Raw genomic sequence first — 20043 nt, 5'->3', positions numbered from 1 at the left:
AAAGGCATGACCTTCCATAGAGAAACATGCATAGAATAATAAATGAACATACATAAAATAATAATGATATGACAGTAAAAATATCAGTTAGATAAAGACTACAGTAAAATATTAGCTAGTATCAATTTTATAAGAATCTAATTATTTTCAAAGTTAAGTAATTATAGGATGAAGATGGTTAGAAAATGAAGGAGTATTGAGGAGGTCCAGGTACAAGGGAGATAGGTATAGTAGTGGAGAGGGGTAGATGATAGATAGCTAAGGATAGTGAAGAAGTAGCCAGAAGTGAACATTTACATAAAAGAGTGGTGACAGTAAGGGTTTGGAGATTATCCAGGAACATCAAATGTACAGAGTTGATAACTGAATTGGTAGGACTTTAACTGAGTTTTAAATGAGTTTTTTTTTTTATTTTTCTTGTCCTATTGCAAGTGAAATGGAGTTCCAGGATTTAGTGAGGTGGTGGGAGGGTAGTGATTTGCAAGCAGAATTGTTGGGTTTGGATACATTTAACAGATATTTGTCCCAAAGAGCATAGTGTATGGGGTTGGAGATGGATGGACATTTGTTAGGTTTATATACAATGTTATGGATTTGTGGAACTTATGAGTAGGTTAGATAATGTCTGACTTTCAGTCACTGTAATTCCTTTGGGATTGCAGTTTTGAGTTTTGTTTGGAAGGTTGGCAGTGGATCATGCTATTTTTTAATAACATTGCTCAAGTTTGTTTAACAAGGTCACTTGGTAGTTGTTGAGAATGGGTGCAGAATATGTAAGAATAGACAATGTGTTTTCTTATAATGTCTGAGAGGAAAGGTTAGTCTCTCTAGAGAAAATGTAGATTTTATTGTATTTTTTTTACTATATTTTGGATGTGTATGTCAGATCTTAGTTTGTCATCTACACAGATGCCTAGCAATATAGTATGTGTGATAAGTTCAGTTTTTGTTTGTTAGATGAAGTAACTAAGATGAAGGTTTTATTGATAGCCATTTGGGCATAAATATGATTAGTTTGTATTTACTTGGGTTTAGGAATAGCTGGTCAGATGTCAACCATGTTTCTATAGAGGAGAAGAATTCCTGGGTAAATTCTTGTAGTTTGTTGATATTTTTTGCAATACAGATAACTGTGGTGTCATCTACATACTTTACTAGGGATGCCATTTTATAGGGTTTATGTAGGTCATTAATGAATATGTTAAATAGAATGGGTCCCAGGACTGATCCTTGGGGTACACTGACTGGGTCAGGGAGAAAGGATGAGATGTCTTTTTGCCACTTGACAGCTTGAGCTCTATTTTGGAGGTAGCTATGGAAACATGAAATAGTAGTGGTTTTGATTCCTAGGTTAAGAAGTCAGTGTAGAAGAATAGAGTGAGATACCATGTCAAAGGCCTTGGATAAATCAAGGAAGAGGGCAAACACTAGGTTTCCATCATTCCTGTTCATGCTATTTGTGTTTACTTTATTGGTGAAATGAAGTAAGGTGGTAGAAGAAGTATGGTGGGGATAGCAGCCATGCCGAGATGAAGAGAGGAGGTTATTTCCTCTGAGGTAATGTAAGAGTTGTGACTGGATGCAGTGGGGACTGGTGGGAAGGAAAGCTTATGAAGACGAATGGCTTCTAGTGCTATTGTCTGGTTGTTGGTATCAGGGGAATTTTGAAGCAGTGATGATATGAATGAATGAAATGAAAGTTGGTTGAAAGCATCAGCACAGTGTAGGAGATGGTTGAGTGATTTGATCAGGATTGAGCAGCTGGTTTATAGAGGATTTTTGTAATTTTTATGTTGCTGGTCAGTATAGCATGTTTTTTTATCTAACTTAATTTGAGCTTTAGTTTGGTTCCTTAGTCTTTTGGAGAGTTGTTTGTGGTTTTTTGATAGCCATGTATTCCAGGCTGTATCTGTAAGTCTCATGAGGTATTTTGCATTTTGAGACAACCAGGAGCAAGTTTGGCTCCAACTCTCTTTTTTATCCGAGTGGAGCATGTTCATTTAGGAAGTCCAAGAAAGTAGGATTAAAAAGAGATGGTGCATCATCTAGTGCAGTGTATTTTAGAGCATTTCAGTTATACAATTTAGATAGGAGATAAAGGAATATTTTTGAAATGTTTGAGGTTATGTGCTTTGTTGAAATGTGTTTGCTTTTGAATATTAATTTGTTTTCTTATTGCATAGGTAGGGAGAGGATCACTTAGAATATCTAGAAAGGTAACTGAGGTAAAGGTTTATGAGACACAGAGGTAAGCATCCAGTCAATTAATGTTCCCATTGTGTTGTTTTACTATAATGGGTGGAAGTGGTGATTAGCTGCAAGATCATAAAGAGTTATTGATTGGTTAGATGAGTTGTTGGAAAGAGAGAGAGCCAGTTAATATTAAAATCACCAAGTATGTAATTTTCTTGGGAGATGTTGGATGAGACCCAGCAGAAGAAGTCTTTTGCAATAGAGAGGTTATTACTAGGTGGGAAATAAGTACCTATGATGGATACTGTCTTGTTTTGGTTCAGTAAGAGGGTAGATATGAGAAAGTATGCATTACCATTTTGTGGAATGGGTTAGCCACATAGAATGTTTTTATAGTAATGAGACTCCACCAGCCCTTTACATTTCTCTACCTGCTTTTAGTATATTATAGTTTGGGGGCAGAATTTCACTATCTTTTGTTTATTTTTTTTCATCTAATTTTCAGTTAGTACTACTATATCTGGAGCAGTAGGTTAAGCCAGGCATTAAACTGTGGTATTTTGTTGTAGATGCTTCTAATTTTTATATGTGTAATGTTAAGTGAAGACCAAGTTGTGTCGTATTGGAGTGGTGTAGTTTGTGGGGGTTGTAGAGTTAAAAATTTGTGGGGATGTAGCTGTTACAGGGTTTGGATGGATGTCGCCACTGAGTTTAGTTTGTCGGAGATATGTTGGTTGTATGATAAGCATTTCATTTTAATTTTAGCTTATGTATTATGAGGATGCATAACTGTAGGTCGTGGTTGAAAAAGTCTGTGGTATTCAGAGAGTATAACGTGGATGGTATCTTGGGTGAATTAACAGTTGCCTATGCTGTAGCTTGTTGGATTGTAAAACTAGGATGACAGAGATGAGTTATGTGAAAGTGTGAAGGTAAAAATGTTAAGTGGGTGAGTAGTAGAAGTGAGAGAGTCAGCATGCAGAATGGTATCACAGTAGTTAGTTAAAGGAAGATATTTTGACAAGTTTAGGGATAAAGGAGGGGTAAAAAAGAGGAGGGATGGGGTGCAAAAAGAGGGGTGATGTGTTGTATTGGGAAGAATATGGTGTTGAGGTCTTGGTAAGTAAGAGGGCTGAGGGTATGTTATACAGGGCAGAAGAAAGAACTAGATAGTGGAGGGAGTATTGCATGAAATATGGGAGGGACTGCAAACAGTGTGTGCAGGCATTATAGACTGGGACTAGTTGAGCTTTGAGGTGGGTGGAGATAGTGGGTTTACATTTAGAGTAAATGGGGGTGGTTGGAAATGGGGATAGGATAGGAGAGCTGAGTGGAGGAAGCTCCACTTAGTCAGAATGTTGTGGTCAAAGTAGGCATGCACACTGCTCCTGGAAGAGTCCATGAGAGAACCTATGTATTCTAAAAGTCCAGTTATGTAACATTTGATTACAGGTTCAATTTACTGACAGAGAAATTAGTTGATAGAAATGACAGAAGTTACATTTGACTGAAAGGTAATTTCAGTCAATGAGCTGGGCCAAAACAAGGTAAGGGTATGCAACTGTTGCTGTTTCCACTTTACTATATAAAGTAAACTATATAAAAAGGGAATTAATAAGAAAGATTATATACTTGCTATGTAGAGCACTGGTAACAAAAATAATTTAGGACAAAAAAATAACATGAGAAATATAAGAGAAGTGAGACTGGGTTGGTTTGACAAAATCTACTGCTTATTTGGGAAAAGTTAAATAAAGAAAAAGTAAAATTAGATAAATAACACAAAAAATGCTAAATGAGTACCTGATGTTGAAAAAAATGTGTGCGGGGTGCAATAGATTTACCCAATGTATGCCTGTGTTGTTCTATGAAATGCTGTTGTTTAAAGTAAATTAAATATGTATAGATGGGGGATTGTATAAGACAGATGAATATGCGCGTGTTATGTATTAAAAGCTGCTTATGATGAGATATATTAGGCAATATAAAAGTGGGTACTGCAGTTTTAATGTGTGACAAGTTATACTATAGTATCTAATATACAGAGCAACTGACTACATCCCTGATGTAGTGTGCATGCTTTATACAATACTACACCAAAGGTTTGACTCTTCAAAGTGAAGAAATGTGAAGAAGTATCTATCACAACACCTATTTATGGAGGTTTCATATCTCTCTCTCTCTCTCTCTCTCTATATATATATATATATATATATATATATATATATATATATATATATATATATCCACAGCAGGGTAGTAAATAGGCTGCCTTTGACTTTGTCTTTAGTAGGCTAGCCCTGATGGTCAGATGCTTGTTGTTGTCTGTAGCATTCAAAATGGTCTACCTTCATTAGCCAGAATGGCATGTGTTCAAGTTATCGCATGCTTAACATACTTCCATGAAATGTTGGAATGCCGAAGTGCAGTATTTCCAACATAAACACTGAACCTCAAAACTCCATACCCCTCTAGAGCCAGAAACAAGTGTTAACATGGGTCCAGAAGGGGGAGAGATTGGTGAACTGGGAATGTTGGTGTCCGGTATTCCTGTTGTTTGGGATGCAGGATGTCGTGTAGGTGGATTCAAGCACATGCCATTCTGGCTAATCAAAGTAAACCTTCAAAACTAGGTGGCAAGCATGGCTGGATGTGTGGCTGGGTCTGGCTGACTGAGGAGGAAAGTGTAGTGGTCAAAGTAAGGCATACACACTTCTCCTGTATGAGCCCAGGAGGAACCTATGTATTCTAAGAGACCAGTTATTAAATATTTGATTTCAGTTTCATTTAATGAAAATTTATTGATACAAATGAGAGAAACCACATCTGACTGAAAGTATATTTGATTGAAAGGTCACTTAATTGAAAATTGTAAAATTCCATAGATGGTATTTTTTTATGTTTTAATTCAGGGAATTGTAAGGGAAGTAATATAACTTTTTTGTGTGGGTAATTAATGGGCACCATCATGTTGCACCACAAGAACTGTAGATGCTTGTGTTTGTGTGCATTGATTCACTGTGTATGGTGTTTTTTCTCCCCACATGTGTGTAACCAGTGAGTTAGAATATATAAGTTCAAGGGGTGGGGAGTGCAAGAGGGCTTAACTACTGCAAAAAAAGCTTTTTGTGGTATATCTAGTGTAGAATGTTTTCAATTAAATAATTTTTCAGTCACATGTAGTTCTGATCACTTGTATCACCTGATTTCTGGGTCAGTAAAATGAACCTGCAATTAAATGTCAGTGAATAATGTATACATACATGTATGTGTATGTATCTCTCTCTCTCTCTCTCTATATATATATATATATGTATATATATATATATGTGTGTGTGTGTGTGTGTGTGTGTGTGTGTATATGTGTATATGTGTGGTTCTACCTGACTTCGTCGACAGCGCAGAAGACCGAGCTCCAGAAGATCACACCAACGCCGAGGATGCCGTAAGTGTGGAATTGTGGTCTGTGGGGAGTTAAGTGAGTTAGGGTTAGCGATAGGGGTGGGAGTTAGGGTTAGGGGTTAAGTGAGTTAGGGTTAGGGGTTAGGTTGTGTGTGTGTGGTGTATGGGGTTTATGTGGTGTCGGTGATGTGGGTTGTGTGGTTTTGTATATATATATATATATATATATATATATATATATGTGTGTGTGTGTGTATATATATATATATATATATATATACATATATATATATATATATATATATATATATATATATATATATATATATATATATATGAATATAGATATACACTTTTTAAGAGTAACATGTCTTATTACCATATAATTACTGCACATCTTTAAGATATATACATGAATATCATCATTTCATAAAGTCACAGTGGTTTAATGAATATATACATGGATTTACACACACACACACACACACACACACACACATATATATACACATATATATATATATATATATATATATATATATATCTATATATAAATCCCAAAAGTGATGGTGCATGTGTTTGTTAACAGGGGTGCTCCGGTTCATAAACACAACACCGAAAAATATACCAGCACTTGACCCAGCAAAGCTTTCAGTAATGAAATGCCTAATACAGGCAAAGAAACGAGTTTGGAGACACTTTTAAATGAGCTAAAATAGCTCTGTATTTTTTTACTTGTTACACCATCTCTCAGCAGTGGAATTAATGAAGAAAACACAGACCGGTATCCAGTTTCGCCCTCTGGCGACCTCAGTGTATAATTACATTCCATCTCTCTTCAGTTAAATACACAAACATGTTAAAGCTACAATACCATTTTGACACAATATATTATAAATTAATCAAAAAATTTAATTTATATACACAATATATATATATATATAGGTCTACTTCATATGATCGACAGACCATTTGTTCGACAACTCATTTGGGTCAACAGCTCATTTGGTTGACAACCAGTATTCAAGGCACTTAACAGGGATTTGCCCCCTCCCCAATGTTGTGCGACCCTGGAGTTGTTATATATAGTTAGGGGGGTGTGGGGGGCACAGCCCCTCACATTGGTGAGTATGGGGGGTGAAGCCCTCCACCTAGTTTCATTTAAAAGCATGAAAATACAAGAAAAACTACACATTTTAAATGAAAATAGGTGCCCCCCACCCCCCTAGCTATATATAACAACTCCAGGGTTGCACAACAATGGGGAGGGGGGCAAATCCCTGTTAAGTGCCTTGAATACTGGTTGTCGACCAAATGAGCTGTCGACCAAATGAATTTCGACCAAATGGTCTGTCGATCATATGAAGTAGACCCATATATATATATATATATATATATATATATATATATATATATATATATATATATATATATATATATATATATATATATATATATATATATATATATATATATATATACACACCTAATTATATGAAATAACTTCCTACAACCAGCATACATATATTAAATATAAATTATATATATTTTTTCTTATTATACCACACATCTGTGTACATAATACAATCAACTTAAAACATCCCACAATAAAATAATTAATAAAGAGTGCAATATAAAAACCCATCTAGTTCATCCCCAATATCCATTTAATTCAGGTTTATATAAAGCTCCCAAATTTGTAATCCACAATCTTTCTTTTTTGTTTAAAATCCTATGTTTATTATTATCTGAAAGGTGTAACCCCACTACCATATCAATTCCTACAAACACAAAATGGGCTGTATCATGTTCAAGTTTATGTTTAAATAAGGCACTTCTAGGTCTTCTACAATTAATATCACTCAAATGAGTGGCAATCCTAGTCTTAAAAGACTTGTAAGTTTGACCCACAGAGAAAGCACCACATTGACATATGGCCATATAAATCACCCATTCTGTTTGACAAGTAATCAAATATCTAATCTCAAAAACCTTAGGTGTATTTATTGAAGTAAAACATTTTGTTTTTGAAATGACCTTACAGTATGTACAGTTGCCACAATATGTGCTTCCCTTAGGCCCACCTTGTCTATAATCATAATTTCTATCCATTTTTTTATACCAGGATAGAAATTCACCAGTATTTCTTCCTCGTTTATAGCTAAAGGAACAAGCATCATCTAAACATTGGTTCAATAAATCATCTGATTTTAAAATATGCCAGTGTCTATTTATGATTTTCTTGATTTTATAAGTATTGGTACCATATGTAGTCACAAATCTTATCTTGGGAGCAACATAAGAATTTATCTTAGTATCATCTAATTGTGAAGTGTACAACAATGGTTCCCTTTTAAGCTGCATGGCTTTATCACATATTGAATCAATATGAGCTCTATCATAACCCCTATCTATGAACCTATCTTTCATATCCTATGCTTCATTTATAAAATCAGCATCATTGCTACAAATGCGGCGTAGTCTCTGAAAATGAGCCATCGGTATATTAGTTATTGTATGTTTAGGGTGGCAACTGCTGGCTTCTAGGAGGGCATTGTTTGCAATAGGTTTCCTATATAGTGTTGTAACCATAGTACCATCCAACACCTTTGTCACATTTACATCCAAAAAAAATCAATGGTACATGGTTCTATCCTATCTATAAATTTCATACCAAACTTATTAGACTTCAGATATTCCACAAATAAATGCCAGTCTTTCAACGTGCCAGTCCATACTCCCCAGCAATCATCCAGAAAATGACACCACATATTAAGATATTTAAGATGTATATTTTGATCTCCATATATCAAACTACATTCAATAAAGCCCATGAAAAGGTCAGCATAGGTTGGAGCAAATGCTATACCCATTACTGTACCACTTAAATGTAGGTAACAATCATTCCCAAAATAAAATAGATTATGTTCTAGTACCAAACTAATCATCTTTATTAGAAAATCACAATGTACTTCAGAATATTTCCCATATTCCTTCAGCCAATATCTAATGGCCATAATACCACCTGTATGAGGAATATTAGTATATAATGATTGTATATCTAAAGTGCATAGATAGGAATTAACAGGAACTTGTAAATTGTCCATCAATTGAAGAAACTCATTTGTATCTTTTAGTCTAGCTCTAACCACAACTAGAAGGGGTTTTAACTGAAATTCTAAATATTTTGAAAAAGGTACAGTCAAAAATCCCCTACCAGAGACTATAGGTCTACCTGGTGGGGAGTCTGTTGTCTTATAGGATCTTTGGAAGTATAAATTCTGATTTCTTTGACTCAGTCACCAAAAGTTCCTTATATAAACTGTCTGTAATAACACCCCCTTTCTTTATAAAGAGAGAGTACACCATCAATCTTTCTTTTTAATTCTTTAATGGGATTATAAGTTAGTTTACTATAGAACTTGGTTTCACTTAGTTGTTTCATTACTTCTTTAGTATATTCCAAAGTATTCCAAATGACCATAGCACCCCCCTTGTTAGCCTTAACAAACACTACATCTTTATTAGTTCTAAGGCTCTTCATTTCTTGTCTCTCATCAGGACTAAGGTTTGAGCCATGGTGTTTAAAATAGTGGTTTGCTGACTTTATAAGTCTCTCAAAACTAGTTCTTCAAATAATCTTACTTTAGCTTCATATGGTGGATTAAAGTTAGATTGTTTTATCCTAAACTCAGGGCGTGGAACACAACCTCCATCTGTTTTGACAAAAAAAAAATGCTTCAAATTTAGCAATCTGCAAAATCTTTTTACATCATTATTAATGTCATATTCAGAGACAAAGGTTGAAGGTACATAGTTCAGACCTTTATTTAACATACATTTCTCATTTTCTGTTAATTCCACATTTGTTAAATTAACAATCAAATTAGCTTGCTGAGAAGTTTCAGTTACATTGGTAGATTCAATGTGTCCCTGAACACCTTTTCCACCACTTCTAGTCTGAAATCTGGTTGCTTTCCAATGTTTACACCCCCTTCTCCTAAAGGGCCCTCTCTCCCTTTAGTTCTTTTATGTACTGGCGACATCTGCTCAAAAGTATCTCCAAAATCATTGTCATTGTCTGTGCTAGGTGAGTTAGACGTTAGAGTTAAATCTCTGAAGCACTAGAGTCTGTAAAACCCACAGTGCGTGTTGATTTTAATATAGATTTTCCCCTTTTAAGTTTTTCACAACTAGATTTATTTACAGTTCTAGAAAATCTAACTGCCCTCTTCATTTGTTTCCATATATATGCTGTGTCATTTTTAAAATCATTCCTGTCTCTATTAAACTTTTTCAATTTACGTACTTTCAATTCACTGTCAAAAGCATTCATTTGTTCTACATACACATCATACAATTTGTTAAATCCACTTTGCTTTTCATATTGTTGAACATTCAAAAGGTTAGAATCTAACTTCACATTAATCTCTATTAACATTTTATCATAATGTAAGATTAAAAGTTCTATAAACATTCTAGAAGCGGTATTTTGTAACAACCGCCATTTTGACATAAATTCAATGTCCTGTTTTCCAATCCCAGGTTCAACATATGTCCGTAAACCCCATGGAGCTATTTTAGCCCCCAAATATGCTTTCAGCAACTTAATGTGCCACATAGTAGATCGAAACTTTTTAGAATACAAAGTCAAATCTTTAATGCTTGCTCCATTTCAGTATCGGTATTCACCTCAATTACTGTCCCAATAGTTTCCCGTATTCTCTGGCCTTCATACAATGAGTTGTCGTCTTTATCCGAAGATAGATTTCCAATAAATGTCCGCAAATCACTGTAACCAACTGCCATGGCTTTCGTTCCCCTCTCGTAGAGTAAAAAATGGAAAAAACATCCACCAAATAGTACGCTTTGAAACACAGCACTCAATAAACAAACATAAATCCCAAAAGTGATGGTGCGTGTGTTAACAGGGGTGCTCCGGTTCATAAACACAACACCAAAAAATATACCAGCACTCGACCCAGCAAAGCTTTCAGTAATGAAATGCCTAATACAGGCAAAGAAACGAGTTCGAAGACACTTTTAAATGAGCTAAAATAGCTCTGTATTTTTTTACTTGTTACACCATCTCTCAGCAGTGGAACTAATGAAGAAAACACAGACCGGTATCCAGTTTCGCCCTCTCGTGTCCTCAGTGTATAATTACATTCCATCTCTCTTCAGTTAAATACACAAACATGTTAAAGCTACAGTACCATTGTGACACAATATATTATAAATGAATCAAAAAATTGAATTTATATATATATATATATATATATATATATATATATATATATATATAATTGTATGAAATAACTTCCTACAACCAACATATATATATTAAATATAAACGGTATATATTTTTTCTTATTATACCACATATCTCTATGTACATAATACAATCAACTTAAAATATCCCACAACAAAACAAACAATGACGTCAAGAATGTCAACCACAAAAGATCAACAATTCAGTCATCAACAGTCCACTGTGCATGAGCAAAGAAAATTCTTGCCACATACAAATGAAAAATTTCAAAAACAAAAACAGAGGGTCTCATACACCTCACGTGTCTCCCCCCTGCTAATTATATATACTAACTGCAAGATTGCACATATTCCCCAGTCCCAGAAATTGTTAATCTTGCAAACCTGTCAGTTATCTGCTTTGTTGAGAAAATAGATGTCAACATTTATGATTTGTCCTATCTGTTTATATAGAATTGAATTCAGTAGAATGAGACAGAATGTTGGGTTGATTATTTTTCATGAATAATGCTTGCAAGTTTACATATACCAAAGATAGTTGTTGCTGTGTATAATGCAGCAATGTATCTAACAGCTGTGTATAAAATGGAAGATATTGGCAGTAACAGTAGTAGTCCAGTTATCGATATCTGAGCCCTTTAAACTAAAACTTTTTTGTATGTGTGTGTTTGTATATATATATATATATATATATATATATATATATATATATATTATATATGTATATATTTTTTTCTCTCTCTCTCTGTTGCCTTGCATATTTAGGTTCACAGTGTAGAATTTATGGAGTTCTCAGAAGTAGAAAACCATGATGACTTTTATACAGAAGATGATGGCTCTATCCACACCCAGGATCAGCAAGGAAATTACATTGTCTATGATGTAGCAGTAACTGATTTAATGGAGCTTGAAAAACAGCTGCTGCTAGTAGCAACACACTATATCGAAAAAGATAAAGGTAAGGTAACATTATTCTTTACGATGCAGAAATGCACTACAGTTTTCTGCTTGAACTGTTTATTTTGTTTGGCGTTGCTGTCTAGTGCACATTTCTTAGAAAACACTTGTTTATTTTATATGCATAAAAAAAAGTACCATCACTGTGTTACAGTTTAGAAATGGATCAAGTTTTACACCGCTGAAATATAGTCTCAGCAGAATCCATTTACTTGACACTAACTATAAAATTAACATCTTGGTATTATCATTTAGCCAGTGGGAATTTAGCACTAGCAAAATCAGTACAGTTTCTCTGTTTTGGTCCTTGCATCTCAAGGCTTGATGCCTTGTCACAATCCTTTAACTAAACAAATACATGAAAATACTTATACTTTGCCTTAGTTGCATACCTTTGATTCAAGTATAGTAACAAATATGATGCTGGCAATGTTTAATCCAGCAGTCATGTTCAACCTTATCCATTAGAATACTTCTGCTAGACTTCTCCAATAGCTGGACAGTGAATTTGCCATTCACATCACTAAATGTTTTTTTTCAGATGAAAGACATATATCATCTCTTTTGCAACTCTTAAAACTCTTATTAGTTGAGTGTGATATTCTTTAACTGTTGTTTGATTCAACACTTCAGCTGTGTCAATAGACAATAGAAAGAGAAGTCAAAATTTCATTTTCGTTAAAGCTCTGTGTTACAAGCTAACAGAAATGTAATATAAACATTTAAGTTCTATGTTACATGCTAGCAATCATAATATAAACATTTTCTGTGTTACATGGTAGCAATCCATCCATCCATCCCTTTTTCTCATTTTTCACACATGGGTTCAGGCTGTCAATTCACCAGTGACAATCATCTTGAGCCAAGGTTTACACTGGCGGTTGGCTAGCAGTCGTGTAATGCAAACATTTAAGTTCTATGTTATATGCTAGCAAGCATTTATTACATTTGTTATATGCTAGCAAACATGTATTACCCACCTTTAAGTTCTGTGTTACAGTTTAGTAAATGTGTAATACAAACCTATACGTACCTTAACCTAAGTGCTTTAAATTCAACATAATTTTAATAGGTGTGGCAGGCATCATGTGCTTTTCTTTTCTCTTGTTGTTTTCTGCTCATCTTTTGGCTCTGTTTGAATTAGTGGTGATGGTAGTTGCGCGACTGTGTGCGTGTATATGCGTGTTTGTTGAGGGGGTGACATTTAAAGCTATTGCTTTATTCTCAGGCTACTACTGGTGAATGCGTTACAGTGAGGCTCTTAGACTTGTATAAGGATCTCAAGACATTGAATGAGAACCTTGTCAGGTGTGAAACTGATGGCAAACTCCAATATACCTGCTATTTTCTATTAGGAAAAGTGTAGCTAGTCAAATTCAGTGAATTCCTGACTGCATAGTTGATATATTATGCTTGACTGTAGTCAGACTACTGTCTGCTAAATAACTAGGTAGTGGCCAAGTGCATTTCTCAAAAATTTGTTCAGTATATTGACCAGTTTTAAAAAACAAAGTAATGAAATATGTACACAATCACTGAGTGCTCCATTTGTCTATAAGGATGACATAGATCACTGAATTGATATAAGGGCCATTCAGACAGATGTCTTAGCCTGGTAAAGGAGGAGTGTTGACTGACAGTCATGAGCTCATCACCACTGTTGTTATTTAAAAGAATGGTAGAAAAACACACAGGTATTCAATCCTTTTTAAGACATTTACCATTATATAAATATTTCTCAGCTGAAACATTCCCAGGTCTAGCTGTCTTGTATGTCTTAACACAGCCATTAATGTAATAACTGATATCTCGTGTGCTTGATATCATGATATTTACTTTATTAAAATGTTCTGCTTCTATTATAGAGTTCACCAAAGTATTTTGCAACTTCTCAGTGGTTCATATCTTTTTTAATTATTTAATATTCAGATAAACACATTTTAAAATCCTTATATCTGACATTACTACAGCTGATTAGCTTTTTTCATGTTGAGTTTTTGTCAGAATTTGTAATTCTCCTGTCAAAATATCACATAGTTGAATTCTAGACGAAGAACTGAGTTTGGGAACTACTTATGCAATAGTGGACATTTTGGAATCATGCAATATAGGGTTTATGAAATTTCTGGGCATATCTCAGAAAGAGAATGCTTGAATTACTACTTGCCTTTTATTCCACTTAAGGCAGCATACACTCCACTAAACACCATTGGCCAGCTCTCATGGTACTTCAAGTGCTCTTGGTCTTAGTGAGGACTTAGTAGTTAAATTTGAGGACATTTGTATCTTGGCAAGAAGGCTGGACAAGCACAAACACTAGGTCCTAATTAATGTCATAAAGCCTAATTTAGTAGTGATATAAACTACTCCTGCCACCCCAACACAAACCAACATATAAACACTAAGTATACTCATTCATTCAGGCTGTCCTATTCATTGATGGTGTCCTGTTTGGGCTGGAAGTCTCCACTGTCTGCACAATGCCATGGCAAGATAATAGGGATGCATTGCCTACAGTTTATATGACGTGTACAGCTGAATTGTTTTTGCTGCTTATAACCTGTTGTTGAAGTATTTTTGGTAGCTTTTTGCCCAGTCAACATAGTTTCGACTTTATGAATAGTTTAAGGAGAACTCCAAAATGTTCTCTGAAGTACTTCCTTTCAAACTAGAAGGGAATTTAGTGTTAAATTGGAAAACAGTTGAAAATTACAAGATAGTGTTCTCTGATTAATCTTGAAGTGGAATTTCTCAGTATCAGACAAATGTGCGACCTCCCCAGGAAAAGATGAGCCATGCAGTGTGAGTCTTAAATACTGTGTATGACTTTAATTACCTCCCACCTCTATTCATGGACTTTGTAAATTAGTCCTAACTGTATCTGTAACTGTAGAACTAGTCCATATCCAGCAGGCATCTTTAAGCATAACCCTAATCCAGACTGTTACTCTAACAAATGTAACCCCAGTGTTTGAGGTAGGAACTATTATTATGGGTAAGGTTAGGAGTTACTTTGAGTCTGAAAGTTGTTAGGTTTAGGCATACAGAGTGAGTGAACATTTGCAGTAAAATCAGGTATGTACCTAACCAACCTGGCTGAAGTTTGGATCCTAAAGCCACAGATGTAGGATCAGGGTTTTTTGACTGGAGTTAGAGCTATCTTGGACTTTGAGTGTTTATGTTAGTTTTAAGAAGGTTGAATACCTCCCAAGTGTCCCTGATTTTGCAGAACGTCCCTGATTTCACCTCACATTTGTGCCCCATCCCTCATAATATTTTTAATTTTCTGATAAATTACTGAGGATTACAGTCAGTCAGTAATGCCAGCCATTATATTTTCATATGGATTAGTGCTCAAAAATGTGTTTTGATGCATAAACCTATTTAACATTTGTCCCTGATTTGGAGCCTTTGTCTCTTCATTATTTTTAGCTGCTTCAAGATTTTTTGAGCAAAGAAGCTGAGAGGTATGGGAGGTTGTAAGCATAAAGATGAAGACTTTTATCATATCCACTACCTCACAACCAAACTACAATAAATGTATTGTTCTATGAAACAGTAAAAGCAAGTGAGGAGATAACTCATAGAAAACTACTAGGTGTAATTTTCACCCATAGTCTGGTATTTTGGCAAAACATGCAACACATAGCACAGAAAAAAATAAGAACTAAGAATTCTTTACAAAGCCAAGCTCTATTTTACCAACCACCCAATTATCATTACACCCTACAGCCTATACTGCCATACTTCAACGTATCTTGTATGCTGCATTAATATTTATTAATCTACACTCCTGTTAGCTAGCTAAACTAGAACAATGCTACATACCTTTACCTTTATATCTTTTTCTTATCACACCATTACTCATCATTTCTCATTCCATAGGATCATAGGAAGTTACTAGGCTAATGGCCCTAGGGCCCTTACAAGCCTAGCCAAGTTATTGCCTTTATTTCATGATCAGCACCTATTGCCCTAGTCCAAGAGGGACACAGGTGGAACTCCCGAGGTGAATTTACGATCACCTATCCAATCATCCAGATTGCATTTGAAGAGGGCCAATGAGGTGCTCTGTTTGACATGAAGTGAAAGTCTGTTCCAAAGGTGCGGTAACCTCTGGGAGACAAATATGTCTCTCCAGCAGGTTTTATTAATGTCATATACCAGGTTAAGGCCTTTAGAGTGAGTAACCTGTGTACCATTTGACTTTTGGGTTTGAAGCATTTCCAGTAAAGCAGGGCCGGAGATTGCCTTATATGCAAGGCAGAGATCACCTTTTAGTAGTCTGTATGAAACAGAATAAAGTGACAGTAATTTCAGATGATCTCCATAGGACAGATGGTAAAGACCTTGAATTTTCCTTGTGAGCAACCTTTGTGGTTTCTCCAGTTGCTGCAGGTGCTTAGAAAGGTACATACCAAAAGGGGCAGTGTACTCAATTATTGCCCTGATGAGGGAAAAGTACAGGGATGTAATAACTTCTTTTTTTGTGGAGGCAATGCCCTTACTTATTAGATGAGCAATATAGAATGCCCTTGTTACCACTGTGGGGATGTGGTGGTCAAAGGTAAGGTTGGTGTCAACCTGTGTGCCCAGGTCTCTCACCACTAAGTGTGTACTTAAGATGCTGCTATTGATGTGGTAGTTAGCAGGTGTTACTGAAAGGAATGACAATACCTTTTTTGCAATGAGTGTAAGGCCATTTATCCATTTTTCTGTATGTTTTATAGGTTTTTATTTTTCCACTGGCTTCACTGGGCTGCAGTTTTACATATATATATATGTGTGTGTGTGTGTGTGTGTGTGTGTGTGTGTGTGTGTGTGTGTATACTAATCTCAGTCTTTAATGATTTTCCACTAATTTGCCAGAAAACCACAATTTTATGAAAAATGGACCAAAAATATGAGGCAAAAATTTGGACAGTTGTGTGGTATGCTTGTCTTCTCCTTCTATTCCATTTGTAGTCATTTATAAAAGCAACAACAGCAACAACACCAATACAAGATCTGTTGATTCCATATAGTTACTGATTTCCAGAATCTAATGAGGGATTTATTGAAACTCAAAAGACTGAAATGGGACATTTTATTTTTTCAAACCTGCTTACAGATCGAACGTGTTCCCAGAGTGCTATGAGTTTTGCTGATGCCAGCTGGGAATAGTATACCTGTTGAGTTAAGAGATGTATGGAGAATTCTCAGAGAGAAAACTGGGCTGCAATGAGTTCAGTTCTTGAGTGATCACAATAGAGCTCTTGTTTGCAATTTGAATGATTTTTACTTGTTTTATGTTTAATGGTACTTTTTGTGTATTAGAAAGCTGCACATTACTTGTGTTTCTTTATGTAGTACAGGGTTGTCTGAAATGAGTTTGAATTCTATCCAGATTCTGATGGCAGAGGTATGCATAGATAAAATGTGGAAGACATGAGAGGAGAGGTGATAAAATATCTTGTTTCTTAGCTGAGATAATTTTTTATCATGCCTCTCCTTTATCAATGTCCTATGTGATTATATGTATGTATATCTCTCTAGCTAGCTATCTATATTTCTATACATCTATATCTGTCTATATAAGAATCCCTCTTTAAAAATTATTTGAAATCATCAGTGTATATAAGCATATCTTCTCCGTCATTACAAATCCTAGGCACATCAGAAATTGTGAAGGAGAATGTTTCCAGTAATAATTTTTGGATGACACCTTTTAGCATGCAATAAAACCATTTTTGGAAAGATGTTTCTATTACAAGGTAATACATACAGTATAATCCATAAGTGGTGTTACATTAATATCTAAAAAAATCTGTAGTGGACAAACTCAATTTGTCTGTGAACCTAATTCCAAAACCACTGTTATTCAAATAACTGATAAACAGTTCTAATTATTTTATATTTCCCTTCAGCATAAACCAGTAATTATCAAGAAATCAGAAAAAAAAACAGCAGATGTAGTCAGCCATACCTCTCACTCTGACCCCAGCTATATCAGAATAAGTCAGAGAAAGTCTGAAGGGCTAGCAGGGGGCTGGTACACCTGACGGTGGATGTGGAGCACTAGATAGAGTATGAAGAATGATGTGGGGGGGGGTAAAAAAGTGGCTGTCACTGACTGTGCACAGAGCAGATTATGATAATTCTCAGTAACACTGCATGAATTGTATGGATATACTTATTACCTGATTGGGTTGTCATTGTTTTATAACATGAGACCTTTGAGAAAGTACTAGTAACAGCATAATCCTTCTGCATCATCATCTTCATTGTCATCCTCTTCACTGTGATTATTTACAATACAGCCTTATAATTGTCCTTACTCTGTACATGTAGGTAAAGTCCAGGAGATCCTATAAGGCCCTAACAGTTCCAGGTGGAGGTGGATATGCAACTCCAGTGAATAATTATGCATGACCCTCTAAATGCACCTGAGCTAACATTCATTTAGTAACATCCACATTGAGTGAAAAATTGTTTGCTCCTCCTCCTCACACACAAGCTGGAACCTGTAAAAGAACACTCATATCTTAATAATATCTCCTCTCCACAATTTATTTCCAAATGCACCAACATATCTCTTCCCTATGAACTCAAGTTCCACTCCAATAGTGCTCCTATCCTGCAAATAATCTTCAACACACTGATTACATCTGACCATGGGTTTTCAGCCTTAGACTCTACAAAATTCTAGGATGGCCTTGCTACTAACATAAAAGAATGAAAACATTTTGAATTTAGATAACAAACTTTTAACTTCTTCACAGCTAAAGCCTTCTGTTTCTATACCTCAGACCCTCTGTCATCTAACTTTAATATCTTGTATTTCATATAATCTCAATGTAATATCTTCCTCTTTTATTTTTTCAATTTCTAAGTAAGTAGTTAATGTCAGAACTTTCACTGAAAAATAAATATTTCCATACATATTGTAAGTACTGTCTCTGTGCTTGAATGTTTTGCAAAAAAAATGAATACTAACTATATATATATATATATATATATATATATATATATATATATATATATATATATATATATATATATATATGTATGCACACACACACACATATATAATCAAGGGAATTTGTGTTACATTATCCAAATAAAACCAAGACTCCTTCCTCAAGTAAGAAGAAACCAGTCTGGTGGACCCCAGCCATAAGCAAACTTTACAACAAAAGGAGGAGACTTATACAAAAAAAGGCCAAATCTCAAGTAGAAAAATCATCACTGATCAGCATTAGTAAGAAATTGAGGGCCCTCATCAAGTCAACTAAAGGTAATTTTGAAAATAAAGTTGCCAAGGATAACCATAAGGCCTTCTATGGCTACGTCAAGAATCTAAATGGCAATGCTGAGGTCTGTTCTGAGCTAGTACAAAATGGAACAAAATACACTGACCCTTCTGACATTGCCAACATCTTGGCTGACAGGTTCAGTGCAAATTGCCCCCCCCCCTCACCACCTACAAGGCCTATTACCATTCTAGGGGAATGTGTAAGTCCAATTATTACTGATGCGTTGGTTAACAAGGCTCTATCTAAAGCTAAAAACACTGCCTCCATGGGACCAGATGGTGTCCCAGGCTGTGTCATATGCGAGCTCCAAAAGGAATTAACCCCGCATCTTAATAACCTGTTCAGTCTCAGCCTCTCCACAGGATATGTGCCCATAGAATGGCGCACTGCAATGGTGGTCCCGCTACACAAGGGTGGGGCCACAACTGTCCCTGGGAACTACCGACCAATAAGCCTGACCAGTCTGATCTGTAAGGCTATGGAGCAAATCATTATGGAACTCATAAATGGAGAGATTGAGAACCTCCAGTTGCTGGACCCCACACAGTTTGGCTTCGTCAAGAGCAGATCATGCCTCCTGAACCTGATGGATTTCTTTGAGACAGTTACCCAGGCTATAGATAAGGGAAAGGAGGTACACACAGCTTACCTTGACCTTGCTAAAGCATTTGACACCATTCCCCATTCAGGTATTATTGATAAGCTCACCAGCCTGGGCATAAACCCTTACGTCACAAGATGGATCGCAAACTGGCTCTCAGACAGATCCCATGACGTAACACAACAATGAATAGAACATGCTGGAGGGATAGATTCCCTTCGCAGAGACTTCCCTTACTATGGAACAGGGTCCCGATCTACATAAGACAGAGCCCCTCACTATCACTCTTCAAGAGGAACCTTGATAAGCGGATGGGTAACAGAA

General features: G+C 35.6%; 1 protein-coding gene across 1 annotated transcript in view; it reads left to right on the top strand.

Annotated features, from left to right (window-relative positions):
* LOC122799665 overlaps positions 1–20043 on the top strand; it is a 1990791-nt gene that overhangs the window by 665615 nt on the left and 1305133 nt on the right. Inside the window, exon 15 of the mRNA XM_044068913.1 lies at positions 11632–11829. Within this exon, the coding sequence (XP_043924848.1) occupies positions 11632–11829 (198 nt within the window). The remainder of the gene's footprint in view (positions 1–11631; positions 11830–20043) is intronic.

This window comes from Protopterus annectens, chromosome 1.part0, assembly GCF_019279795.1.
Source record: "Protopterus annectens isolate FY-2018-M chromosome 1.part0, PAN1.0, whole genome shotgun sequence".
Lineage (NCBI taxonomy): Eukaryota > Metazoa > Chordata > Ceratodontiformes > Protopteridae > Protopterus > Protopterus annectens.
The sequence above is the reverse complement of the archived record's forward strand: the minus strand, read 5'-3'. Positions and strand labels throughout refer to the sequence as shown.